The 13,748-nt window shown below is 39.7% G+C and overlaps 1 protein-coding gene across 1 annotated transcript; it reads right to left on the bottom strand.

Moving 5' to 3' along the window:
• Window positions 1–6,227: 6,227 nt before the first annotated feature.
• LOC145414508 (putative peptidyl-prolyl cis-trans isomerase dodo) lies at window positions 6,228–11,071 on the bottom strand. The gene is made up of 4 exons (XM_080284026.1): window positions 10,968–11,071; window positions 9,063–9,275; window positions 6,829–6,884; window positions 6,228–6,702 (listed from the first exon to the last, which is right to left on the bottom strand). Exons 1-4 carry the CDS (start codon window positions 11,020–11,022, stop codon window positions 6,538–6,540), a joined length of 489 nt encoding a protein of 162 aa, XP_080140152.1. The 5' UTR covers window positions 11,023–11,071; the 3' UTR covers window positions 6,228–6,537.
• Between the last annotated feature and the right edge of the window lie 2,677 nt (window positions 11,072–13,748).

The raw sequence follows: 13,748 nt of genomic DNA, 5'->3' as shown, positions 1-13,748 counted from the left end.
TGGCTTGCTTAATGTAATATGTTAAACTGTCTGCTTGTTTCTTTTTGCTGGAGATAGTTCCATCACTGTTTGATAAGGCCATATGAGTCGAGTTGATGATGGGGTGGTTGATGTATGGATATTTGTATTCCCAGATTTGCTGCTATTTGTTCTGTAATCTAGTTTCCATTAAGTTTTTCCAATTGTCATCTAAATATAATTTCTTGGGTTATATTAAGTCTACCCCATCATAACCAACCAAAACCACTGCCACCAGTTGCGATTCATACCCGGAAGAGGTTTATACATCCTCTTTTTTTAAGTCTGGTGGATGGCTGCAGAAAGGCAAGCAAAATTTATCAAACCTTAAACTCTAGATACTTTGAGTTGCATATTGGACCCCTCTATTGCTGTCTCAGTGACATGTGCCTCCATCATTGAAAGAGTTTTATTTTTTTTTAATATGTGGGGAAATGAATTCCATGAGCTAGGCCTTGATGGATCATATAGCCCCACTATGTGACAGAAGAGCGTTACCTCTCCCAGCAGGGCAGCTACGGCAGGGCGCAAACTCTTGACCCTTTGGTTTCGAGTCAGGGGCTCTATCACTGAGCCACCCTGTCCCCCATCACTGAGAGAACATGCCATACCTGTCCTCCCCAGTTGCTAACGAGAATGCCAGCTGGCATCATTGTGGACCTGGTTCAGTTGCAAGTGGACAGTGCTTATGGCACCACAAGGAATGTCTAGGCCACCAATATTGCTGCCATCATCTCTCACTGGGGTCAGGAGTCAGGGAGTGGGGCCACAATGTACTTGGTGGTCTGGCCACCTCATTATACTTGCCATGGTTCATATTTTATTTCCTTGGTTTTGAAATTAGTCCATCTCTATCTGTCTATTGCCAGATGCCATAATCCCGTAAGGTGTGACCATTTGACTTTGAGTTATTTGTTTTACGGGGAGAGGCACTAACCCTCCACCAACCCATTTGTTGACATGTAGGGAGCACGTATGGTTGGTTATATGGTTACCACCCAGCGTTGTAAATGGTTTCTTGGCTTACAGGAAACCATTTGGTTTGTCACTCAATGTAAAGCCATCTAAAAGGGAAAGAAGAGTAATAAAAAATGACAGGAAAGATGGGAGAAATATGAAAAGAGGAGGGCAGGCACAGGAAAAGAATGATAAAGGGTAAGGAAGAAGTAGGCAGCACTACATCAAGTGAGTGGATGATGGTTGCCACCACCTGCCGTCACTTCTTCTAAATTATTCTCCTTCATGGGTAAGGGAACACTGGAAGTGAACTGAGGGCAGAACAAGGGAGGTTGTCTGCCAGTATGGTGCTGTGAACAGAGTACAAAGAAATACAAAAGGAAGCAACAGCAAAAGACCTACTGATCTTTTCGATGCTTCATAAGAGAGGGTGGATTATAACTAACATAGTTATTCTACAAGTCAAGAACAGCAACCCATGAAGGCTCTTCCCCATCCAACAAACCCTCCTGCAGAAACCAGGAGGAAATAATGAGAACCACCACCATGCAGCACAGAAAAGTTATGAAAATTTCATGGGAAAGGATGAAAGGATAGGGTGGGAAGATGGCAGGGGACCAACACGTGAAGAACTGAGAGAGAAGAGGAACTCTCCACGAGGAGGAGAGAGAGTGATAATTCCTTGCATGGACTTTATCAAGCTTTGTATGTGCTGTGGCACTGTTGGACAGAGCCCACCTAGATTGTATTTTGTCAGCATGGTAGTTAATAGGGTCCCATGGTTGCCTGATGGACCAGATGGACCCAACACCAGGATCTGGGAGAATCTGAGGTATGTAATTGCACTGGGTCTGCCTGCTCACGCCCCACTCCATCCCAATCTGTTGTGCTACTTGCTGCATGTCTTCTTGCTGCAGTATACTGGGTACTGCTGTATAGCAGCCTATTGGTAAAGGAATGAGAGTCAAGGAGAAACTTAAACAGGCACCAGAGAGGAAGGCAAACAAAACATTAGAGGGGATCTGAATGTGGCCACAGAACTGCAAGAGGCTAGTAGATCCTTACCCAAACAGTTGTGTGGTATCTCTGAAGCCCAAGGAAGTTAAGAAAATAGAGTTTTATGATGACATGCAAAAACTATATACCGGTACACTGTTACACAACAGTGTACAGTATTAGTATACTTTCAGTTAACATCACAAACCAGTTTATCATATGTTTCCTGGCCATTTTCGTGAGTTGGCCTGTCAAATGAAACTACATCTGCTCTGCAGTATATTAGGCTAATCACAATTCTGGTAATAATTCTCTGACCATAGTTTTGAGACAATACTGTGTTCACTTAAGACATGTCAAAAATTAAATAATAGGTTATTTTAACATCACTGCCATTCATAACTACCATCACCTTCTGTGGTCACATCCAGCAGTACTATAATCCACTAACAATATTCATTACCATTACAACCACCATGCATCATTACTACTATTAACAAAGTCACCATCAGCAACCACAACTATCCTACCTAATCAAAACAGTAAGACAGGTACATTTCACAACAGTCCTCATACCCCAGTATTTACCCACCTCATCTTCACTCCAGTTACCTGTATTTTGCAGTTTTCTTGCTGTAACAGATGATTTTAATGCAATTTATGAGAAACCTCTGGTACAGCATGTTAATGAAGGATATACCTATCGTACTCCTTCTGTTTCAAAAGTCTCCAGGAATCGTGATAAAACTGTTTGAAAGTAGCAAAGAAAAAAAATGAAAAATATACGCTCCAACTAAAGAAGTTAAAAATCATGAGTGTGCTATACATAATGTACCGTATACCCTTTCTCTTCAGTCTTGTTATATCTATCTCCTTTTCCTGCCATCTAAATAAATGCAACATCTATATCTGACAACAATATACATGTGGTACTGTACATTTTCAGCCTAGTACAGTATAAATGTCTGTGTACACAACAGAAAAATAAAAAAAAAGTATGAGCACAGAAGTAGAATATACAGGAACTGAGAACAAATGTGATGAAATAAATACCATCTGGGTGGAAAAAAAGGAGGGAGAGAAGTGAGAGAAGTTAATTAGTGGAAAGTGCTTAGCAATATGCCAAAAGAAGCAGGAAGAGTTCATTGTTCGTAAAGCTCATGAACAGTTTGTGGCTAGACAAATAGCAGCTTTAGCCTGATTTCGAGCAGAAACATACTGTGACAAGAGGTAAGTTGGTGCTGGTACACATTGAAAGCTACCTCCTTGTTATGGGTAACATTTGAACTAGTGTGAAGAAATTGCAGCTCCTTGCCATTAGTCAGAAGGTAGGACAAGATTGAGCATTTGGAGAAATCAACACCCCCAACCCACAGTTGCTCAAAGGGCTGAACTGTTAGTCTTTCCATGTGACTGTGACCCTTAATTGATTGTTCTTCAAATCAAAAGTAAGGGATATACAGTACAGTACATATCAGAAGGCCTGGTGAGTAACGAACAGGATGACTTTAGGAATGGCAGAATGTTTGGATCAAACACAGGTACTGTACTTGTATTTGCAATGTGACAGGTAGTGGAAAGGGATTCTGAGAAGGACTGTAAGGTACTTATGGCATTTGCTAAGGAGAAACACAGTTGGCCAAGTGTGGCGAGTGCATGGGACTTGCATGAAGAAATTTTAGTGCCAACTTATAGGTGTCAGACTATGGTGCAGCATGAAAATGAAAAGTCAAGAGTAAATGCAGTGAGAATGGGGCTGTTTAGGAATGTGTGTGGAGTTCAGAGAATTAGCGAGATAAGGAATATTGTGATTCGTGAAAGACATGGAGTAAGTCTGTAGACAAGAGAATCAAAGTACTGTACCTGCTTAGATGGTATGGTCATGTGGAGAGTATAAGTATGAACAGACTGAAGAGGGCATACCTGAATTTCATGAAAGATGTGAAGTAAGGAGTCTATGGTTGTCAAAGAGAGTGTATGTGCTTGGATGGTATGGTCATGTGGAGAGGATGGGTGTGAATAGACTGATGAAATGGGCATATATACATGAATCTGAAGGTAGAAGGAAGCATGGTAGGCCAAGAAGGTGGATAGATATAGTAAATGAGTGAGTGCAAAAGTGAGGTATGGAGAGCAATGAGGCAAGGGAACTGACTGCATATTGTGCTGGATGGAAGAATTCTGTACGGAGGAATGTATAACGCGGACTTGGCACCTCTGCTTTCACGATGAAGTGATAGTTGTTGGACTGACTCTAGGTAATAGTGGTATGCAGCATATATGTGTGTATAAGTATGCCTTTGATGTAGTGTCAGGACTTGGGGTTCTGAGTGATGAATGAATGAAAGCTTGGCCCATTCATTTTTTTTTTCTCTTGGGACTCTACTTCACCCCATCCAAGGGTGGGAAAAAAGGCATGGATGATGATGATGATGATAACAATGACTTCTTTCTTCCCATACTTTTAACCCTTTCACCATCTTTGACTGAAATTAATTAAAACTGTTTGAACTGATCTTGCCCTGTGACTTTGACCTCTAACCTGTTGTTCTCAAAGTTGAATCACTTTATTCCTGGCTGACCCTAAATTCTTCCACCAAGTTTGGTCAAAATAGAATAAAAAGTACTTGAGCTATAAGGACTGACCATTATCCTTGCCTTGTGCTTCTGACTTTTAACTTATCGGTCTTAAAGTAGAGTACTGCATCCTTGCCTGACCCTCAGTCCTTCTACTTAATGTGGTTTAAATATGATTAAAGCTTTTAGCTGATTCTGACCTTTCACATTATTTTTGAAAAACAACAGGTCAGCCCCTTAGCTCATCCTCAGCCCTTCCATCATGTTTGGTACAAATAAGAAAAAACCTTTGAGTTATATTCTTCACCCCTTTTTTAACTTGACAGACATCAGACTGACTCTCTCTGATGGGTAATATTAACTGTGTGTGTGTGTGTTATACCTGTGAGGAGTCAGGATTCTAGGAGCTTGAATGATGAGTGAATGAGTACATGGCCCATTTCACTGGGCAAGGTTTTTTTTTTTTTTTTTTTTTTTTTTTTAATAGCCCACTTTAGGGTGGGAAAAAAAAAGAAAAGAAAAGAAAAAGTGATATTTGTTGATTTGTTGACTGTATTCAACTTGGATTTTTCAAATCAGTCAGATAAAGCCTTTACAAACACCTCTACTAGGTGGCACTCGTAACTTGGACAAAATCACCCAGCTGAATCAAGAATAAACTACGACTGGGTGGCAATGTAAAGAAACGGTTAACAGAAAAACTTCATTCTGTAACGCTCTTCCTAAAGCTGCATAAAACTTTGAAGTAACCAGCATAAACAGAATAACTTGGTGTAGTGTGGGGATGATGTGAGACTATGAACAGTCTTGGGCTCCTAGAGCTTTCTCACAGCTGAATAAAATCTGGCATAAACTGGAATATGGCACTAGAGTTGACATGACCATGGCAGGGTTAATGTCTGATGTTATTTTTTTGGAATTAAAGAACACAAAATCTGTACCAAAACACAACAGACAAAATGCTAGCAGTAACAGAGCCATGATTAGAAAGATAAACTAAAAACAAACTACAGTGAAGGGAATGATGGTACAGTACAGTATTAACACCATCAACTACAGGTCGTTATTTTACTTTAATCTTGCTACTTTCAGGCTATTTTATTCAGCTTTCAAGAGACTTCCAACTGGAGGACCCAAGTACAGTATACTGTACTCCAATAGCAAACTGATGGAAGAATGTAAGGTTTACTTGTTACCTGTAGGTGTTTCCATGGCTTTCTGTGGAGGAAGGGATTTATTTTTGGCTATGTAAAAATCTGTAATACTGTTTTAAGGGTTGTCTGTGTGTTTATAAAAGTTATAACATTATTCTTGTATGTAGACAAAAAAACTCCTTGCCAGTGGACTAACTGAGGTAAGGGTGTTTGTCATTGGAGGCTGTCCATTAATGTATTTAGCAAATTTAAAATACAGTATCAGATTTTAGCAGTTTACCTGTATACTGATTCACCTTTTTGCTGATTACAAGTTTACACAGAGTTTTATTCAGTCAGCAGCAAAAGAAAGGGAAACTTAACAGTGATAAGGGTTTGGGTTCATGCTTCATGTCTTGTTCAGGGTTATGTTTACTTATTCTGAAAATGTCTCACTTTAATTGTCTGCCTTAAAGGTGTTTTACTGTAAAACTATATGACATCACAGTAAATATCCACCGTACCAGACTATTCTAGGACTCAATGTAAACACAGTTTTGTAATATTAACCCATGTACTTCTGGGTAATCATAATTTTAATCACAGCACTGATACATTAATCAGCATTTTCAAACAAAGTTAGCTATGTTTTGAAAGCCCAATTGTTTAATAGTATTTCAGAGATTTAACAGTGCAAAGCTGAGAATTACAAGTCAGCAGTTCAAAATAACAGGACATCTGTTGTAACTGAAGCTTAAAACCATTAAACTTAAGTAAAGTACCTGAGGGACTAAGATATGGCTGATAAGCACGTGAGTATACTCAAACTGGAGGAATTGAGTGACGAAAAGCTAAACTATGCAGTACGGATAATAATATGGACTCCAGAATCAGTTTCCACTATCCCACTCATTTCTCCAACTTTCAAAGCAAATGCAGCATCTTCAAAGGGCTGCTGCATTGCACCTCGGCCAAACAAACCAAGGTCTCCTCCACGTTTGGCAGAGCTGCAATCCGACACCTGAAAGATATATACACAATCCAACTTTGTACATGATTAGTCCCAGTATATGCTTTAAAAGTATGCAAATGGTAATCATACTGTCAAGTATGGAATACAGTACACAGCAGTTATCGTTTGGCTTACCCTGCTGGCCAGCTCTGCAAATGATGACTGCCCTGACGTGATCTCCTTCCGATAACCTGAAAAGAACGTTTACAGTAAGATACTTCTTTCATAAACTGGTTATCACAGGAAAATTCACACCCATAAGCTGTGACTCAGGGAAACTCAATCCATAAAGTGCTGCTTAAGGAAAATCTGCCACCCACTTTGTGCACGTGTGCACACACACACATGCATACATGTGCCCTATCTATCAGTGTGCCATAGCTTAACTACTACAATATTCTTATATTATGAAGTTATGAATGTTCTCAGAAAAATAATACTGTACTGTACGTATATACAGTGTTTTCGTCTATAATGCATATTTTCACTACACAATTCTCCTACAGAATAACACAATGAGCTGTTGGTCTGATTTGAAAAGTTTATAGAGTACAACACCAGCAGAATGGGTACAAAATGAAATGCAGGTCCCAAACAGGTCACTGTTAACTACTGCATGATATTCGTTCCCACACAAAATGGTACCAGTCTCTCCTAGACTCACCAAGCCTGGCTCTCTCTCCATCACACCTGCTACACATATCTGCTTGCAGGCTTCCTTTCAATGTTTTTGGAAAGATTTTTCCAACTCGAGGGACTAGATATACCCTTGATTAACCCATCTCTTTTTAGTTTTAATAAAAATCATATGGAGGTTGCAAGAATAATAATAATTATGAAATAAAAAGCATTGGAAAAGATCAATATTTACAATGCGACCCAACATGAACAAACCCTTGCCATCTGATTGTTAGTACAGTCTTAGCACTCTTCCTCCACATTGCTACTTTTGCTGCCACTTGCTGCTTCACTTATTTCACTTCCATAACCCCTGTCAAATGATATGATATATAAAATAAAGTGGAATGTATGCACACTAAGGCACAGCTATTGTGCATTTTTTTTTTTAATCAAAGACAAATTTTACAGGTATGAGATGGAAGGCATGCTGAAATATATGTACAGTATATGAATTTCCATTTCAATATCTGCTATAATTTAGCTATAACAAGCACCAAAGCAGTTTTAAATTCAATTTTCAGTCCAACTACCATGATATGCATCGAAGTCCTGTGGAAAACAGCTCAACAAGATAGATGTTGCAGGTTACAGGTTATGAATGCAGCAAGGAATAACTGAAGTAAGGTAAGCTTATTTGAACTGTGGCCCATAATATTATAAGAAAAATGTTATCTCATCAGAAAAATATCTGCATTCCAACTCCAAGGAAGGGCTCTTTATCGTATTAACAACAAGATCCGTAAATACCAAGACGGTATGTATCCTTAGTTATCCACAGTAACTAACAGTTTATTATTTAGTACAGATATTACTACCACTAAAACAATAATTATACAGCACCATACAATACTGTTACTACTAGTGATTTACCATAAACCTTGTACCACAGATTACCAGTTAATGGAATTTTAATGCTCCTTCTTTGGAGGCATCCTGCAGAAGAAGCTTTCAGCATTTTGAATGGTGATAGGAAGAATAATCCCAGACTTAGGAGTGACAGCTGGGAAGAGGGTGCACTGCTTTTTGTCTAGTTTAAATGCATAAAAAGGTAAGACAACTTTAACACAAGGTTATCTACCGGTATATCCTGTCCATTCATTCAAGTTCATTGCTTTGTGACATACAGTTGGGAGCATCCCAGTTTGCCTGGGTATATCAGTGCCACCACATGAAGGAATCCCATTCCCACACCAGAATGCCAGTATCTGTACAATATTAAAAAGCAGTGAAATCTCCGAAATCACACGATTCTAAATTGTGGATTCATCATATGCGGCATCATGCAAGTTTGCAACATCGGTACCTCACTGAAATTACACGAAATTTGCAGATGCAGCCATCGAAAGTGATGCTTTCCAATGCCTCGTGTAATATGTGCTGCCATTACCTCAAGTCCGTGCATCTAAATGAGCATAAAACAGTCTTAGTCAAGCATGGCAATTACTAAACCAATCATATTCAAGCATAGCAATTACTATAAGTCAGTCACAGGGCTTCTTTCCCATGCCAAGTGTGAAGGTTGCTAGTGTTTGCTGGTGACCAATTTGATGTAGGTTTGGGGATATGAGGGACAATTTTTCTGAGATAACAGACCCATAGGTAATTTTCCCCACAAGATTATTTATTTCTAAATCATAGTATGTGCCCAGTCTCATATTCCAAACTAGCACTACTGTGCTCTGACATACCCTCCAACAGAGTTATTGCTTCTTCCTTTGAGATAGTGATGTTTTCCTGACGCCAAGATGAAGGTCTGCGTGAGCCAGCATGCTTGACTAGGAGATGAGAGCACTGCACACGGTCTGGTCCTCCACTGCTACCTCCACTAGCTGGCTTGGCAGGCTCAGTTGGGGTGTCCCACTGGCTCTCCTTAGTGTACACATTCAGGTAGTATGTCTGCCCTAGAAAATATTGCACTATATGTAGTATACTGATGAATACTTACAAGTCTGTCAGAAAAGGGGTAATATAAGAATTTAAAAGACAACTACACAGCAAGTTATCTGAGCCCATTTTGCAACAATCACAGGGTAGGAAGACTCGCAGCATGTTTCGTTGATGTCACTATATGGGGAAAAAAAAAAAAAAAAACTCAGTACACTACCTCCTTCCTCTCCCTCCTAAGCCATTAAGAGAACACCAAATTGTGGACATAGTACATTTTGTTTTTTGTTTTTTTACACGAAAAGGACACTGCATGTATTCTGTAGAGATTATCATCAGAATCAGCACTCTTAAGAGTCTAGGACCATTCCTTCTATCATCATTTACAATATTTAGGTGGTAGTGTAAATAGCTTGATGCCTCTTTTTTTCAGGGTGCCTCCAGGGGGTAGCTATGAAGTGAAAAAAACGTGAAATTACGGTAAGACATTTTCGAAACATCATCCAGTTTCTATTATTTACATCCAAAGGGTTTCCTCCAAGTTCTTCCTTTTCTGTGACAATAGTGTTGAGTAGTACTTGTTCTTCAGTGCATCAGTGATAAACATCAGTTCTGTCATGGCCATCCCCTCTTGGTGGGTTTCCTGGAGGATGCAATACATCAGAGATAATGATCGTGAAAATGGATGACAAAAGTTAGCTTTTAATGACAATTAAGTAACTGATGCTCTGGCAGATGAGGGAGTTTACACTGCTTTACCATGTAAACCATTTTTCATCGCCTGATGACTGTAGTATAAGGACTCTTATGCTAAATAGGGTTCGGTTTGTCAGAGCAGACGGGCATGACCGTCATGTTCTGAAGGATATTTTTCATTTATTTTTTTAGAGATTTTATCACTGAACTGTGCTATTAACCATAATTCACCACCACCTTCTGGTTCTGCTCTATTTATGGGGATAAAGCCTGCTGCAAGTGGAATGGAGAGCGAAAACATATTACAATTTATTGACTAAATCTGAGAAACAATGGATATTAAAAAAAAAAAAAAAAAAAGTTCCAAATCTATAATCAGATTAATAAATTTCCTGTGACAATATTTCATTTGTCATGAATGATATTCAACAAACCAAACCTAGCAACTTTACAGGGGTTTGTATGGCGGCCTCTGTGTCGTAAGACATTTCAAACAAACAAGACAAACAAACACTTTATGGGAATTAATGGAAATTTCCAACAGAAATTTTACCAAGAAAAGATGAACATAATGAAGCAAAGCCAAAGAATATATATATATATATATATATATATATATATATATATATGACGAAGTAACAAATACCAGTACACTATTATTTACAATGGTGCTGATAATACAACTTTATATGATGATATGCATTATCCCAGTTTCATCACATTTTGCAATGCATGGATTAAAAAAAAAAAAGTATGGCACCAAAGAAACTACTACCCACACCACTAAACTTCATGTTTCTCATTATATACAAGTCAACAATACATTATCAAAGAGATGGATCAGAATTATTACCATGACAGTTAATTAAGAATTAATAATGAACAATAACCAATGAAAAACATCGGGGTTGCAGCCTTCTTGGTCACCTCAAAAATTTTTCGATTCTAACCTATCGATTTTCCATCCTTCACCACTGGATATGCAGCGCTGCCCTTACATTAAATCACAATACCTGTAGATCGGCTGACACGTTTTTCCCAGCCTGATGGAAGTTCAGAATCGCCCATGTTAGATGTATTGGCGGGGCAGAGGCAGCCTGACAGTATTGACCCTTCTTCGTCTTCACTGTTTCTGTTTCGTCACGCATTTTTATTAATACTCTGAAAACAGAAACAAAGATTTTTATGGCTTTATATTATTACAAGTGGTGTGTGAAAATGCTTGAATGATTATTGAAGGTAGTTTTGTCTTGCCGAATTCCGTCAAAGGGACCGAAGTTGTCACACAAGGCCTTTTTACAGATGCAGAAGGAATGTGGAATATATTATGGGAATGTGATGTTGATGGGAAATTGATGATTGATGTAATAAAGGCGCCTGGATATAGGAATATTATTTTTAATACGTCATCGTAAGGAAGGACAACCAGTGAAAAATTATGAGAAATCTAACTGAAGTTGAAATGCACAAAATCTAGTGAAAATGTTGACCATTTAACTGGCAGAGATTTTCGTCCCTTTGCAGCTTATTTCACTTAGCTCAGTGACAAAAAACAAAAATGGGCTCGACATTCTATCCATAGCATTTCTACTAAATCGCATTCTAATTTATTGCCACGGCTTAGGAGGGAGAAAAGCTAATTTTATGTAAAACTAAAGTGAAGAAGAATATAGTTAAAAAGAAGTTACAAATAATACTCTATTGGCATGATAAGAACGAGCCTTTTCTCTCGAACTGGAGTTAATGAATCCAAGAATGAACCCTAGGAACACCGAACGCACCAGTCACCTTCTGAGCTCGAGAGGAGGAGGGTGCAGGAAGTCTACGGACATCAATTCACTGATCATAAACAGCTTCCCCATCTTGCTGAGATAAAGAATGGTAAGTAAAGATATTGTTCGTCGACACTGACATCTACCACTTGTTTCAGCTGCGCCAGATTGTCTGTATGAGACTGAAATTATTGATAATGATGTGGATGTGTAGGAAAGAGTAAGATGGTAGGCTACCCTGAAGATGTTTGGGTTTGTAGAGAAAATGGAGAATGAGATATTAACTAAAGAATGTATGTGATTGAGGTAAAAGAGGAGAGGGGAAAGGGAAGTCTGAGGATGAGATGGAGGAATGGAGTAGAGAAACATGAATGAAGGTCGTGCGAGTTGGATAAAGAACAGGGTGACATGGAGGCAGTTTGTTTATAGCCACTCTTTCCTGGATTATGATGTGTGAATGTAGATAGATAAAATAGTACCGGTATATAATTATTATGTCCATAAGATAGTCGATATTTTTTTTTTTCTAACTTTGCTGCTTAGGGCTTTCAGTTGAACAAAATCGGCGAGCTTTAGCTTGGTAATGATGGGAGTTGGTGGTGGTGATGGTAATGATGGCAATTGATGATGATGATGGTGGTGGTAATGATGGTAGTTGGTGGTGGTGATGGTGGTGGTATTTTTGATAGTTGGTGGTGGTGATATTTGTGGTACCATAGCTGGTGGTGGTAATGATGGTAGTATTTGGTGGTAATGGTGGCAGTTGATGGTGGAATTTGGTGATAGCTAGTGATGGTGGTGATTGTGGAATTGATGGTGATGGTGGTATTAGTGGTTGTTGGTGGTAATGGTGGTAGTTGGTGGTGGTGGAACTGGTGATGATTGTTGGTGGGATTGGTGGTGATATTTGTAACTGGTTGGTGATGGTGATAGTTGGAGGTGGTGGTTGATGGTGTTGGAACTGGTTGGTGGTGATGGTGGTTGGAACTGGTGGTGGTTGGTGGTGGTGGCGGTGGTATTGGTTGTTTGTGGTGGTGGTGGTGGCAATGTGGTACTAGGAATGAGGGTTGTTGTTGGTGGTGGCAGTGGTAGTGGTCGTTGGTGGTGGTAAGTGTGGCAGTGATAATCCTATATCACAAAACTATTAATACTGATGTATGTATCATCATCTTATACAGAATATCGTGTGTGTGTGTGTGTGTGTGTGTGTGTGTAAATATATGACCCTAATGTTTCGAATCTTCTAAAAGGCCAGAGAGAGAATGGGAGAACGAGACGGGGGGGGGGGGGAATGGTGTGCAGGGATGGGAGGAGGAAAGGGGGGCTGGAGGGTTGGGATGGAGTTAGTGGGTTTTAGGGGGAGCGTGCAGGAAGGATGAAGAGAACTGAGGAAGAAGAAGATGGAGGGAGGGAATTACTGGGGAGGGGGGGAGGGAAGGAGGGAGGGACCTGGAGGGAACTTTCCGTCTTTTTGAGTCAGTCGGGCTTGAAGTGTGATTGGATAAAACTCCTGCACATCTTTGGTAAGCTTTTTTTTTTTTATTTTTTATGTTATTGTTTTCATGATATTGTTGAAGATTGTAGTGTGAATTGTAAATACTCCTGAAGCTTTTTAAATCTTATTCAAATGATTGAAGTCGTAAGCTGAAAGAAGAATTACAAAGATGTGTGGAGGTTGGGGTGGGGTGTGTGTGCTTGTGTGTGGAGTTTGGGGTGGGGGCTGTGTGTGTGTGTGGAGTTTGGGGTGGTGTGTGTGTATGTGTGTGTGTGTGTGTGGAGTTTAGGGTGGTGTGTGTGTGTGTGTGTGTGTGGAGTTTGGGGTGGTGTGTGTGTGTGTGTGTGTGTGTGTGTGTGGAGTTTGGGGTGGTGTGTGTGTGTGTGTGTGTGTGTGGTGTTTGGGGTGGGGTGTGTGTGTGTGGTGTTTGGGGTGGGGTGTGTGTGTGTGGTGTTTGGGGTGGGGTGTGTGTGTGGTGTTTGGGGTGGGGTGTGTGTGTGTGTGGTGTTTGGGGTTGGGTGTGTGTG

The sequence above is a fragment of the Coenobita brevimanus genome, chromosome 100 (assembly GCF_032717465.1).
Source record: "Coenobita brevimanus isolate Jiangsu-jjx chromosome 100, ASM3271746v2, whole genome shotgun sequence".
Lineage (NCBI taxonomy): Eukaryota > Metazoa > Arthropoda > Malacostraca > Decapoda > Coenobitidae > Coenobita > Coenobita brevimanus.
The sequence above is the reverse complement of the archived record's forward strand: the minus strand, read 5'-3'. Positions and strand labels throughout refer to the sequence as shown.

Coding starts and splice junctions, on each gene's coding strand:
- LOC145414508 (XM_080284026.1), bottom strand. CDS start 11,022: ATGGGCGATTCTGAACTTCCATCAGGCTGGGAAAAACGTGTCAGCCGA. Junction 9,276..10,967: donor ACGTGTCAGCCGATCTACAG/GTATTGTGATTT, acceptor AATATTTTCTAG/GGCAGACATACTACCTGAAT. Junction 6,703..6,828: donor TTGCAGAGCTGGCCAGCAGG/GTAAGCCAAACG, acceptor TATATCTTTCAG/GTGTCGGATTGCAGCTCTGC.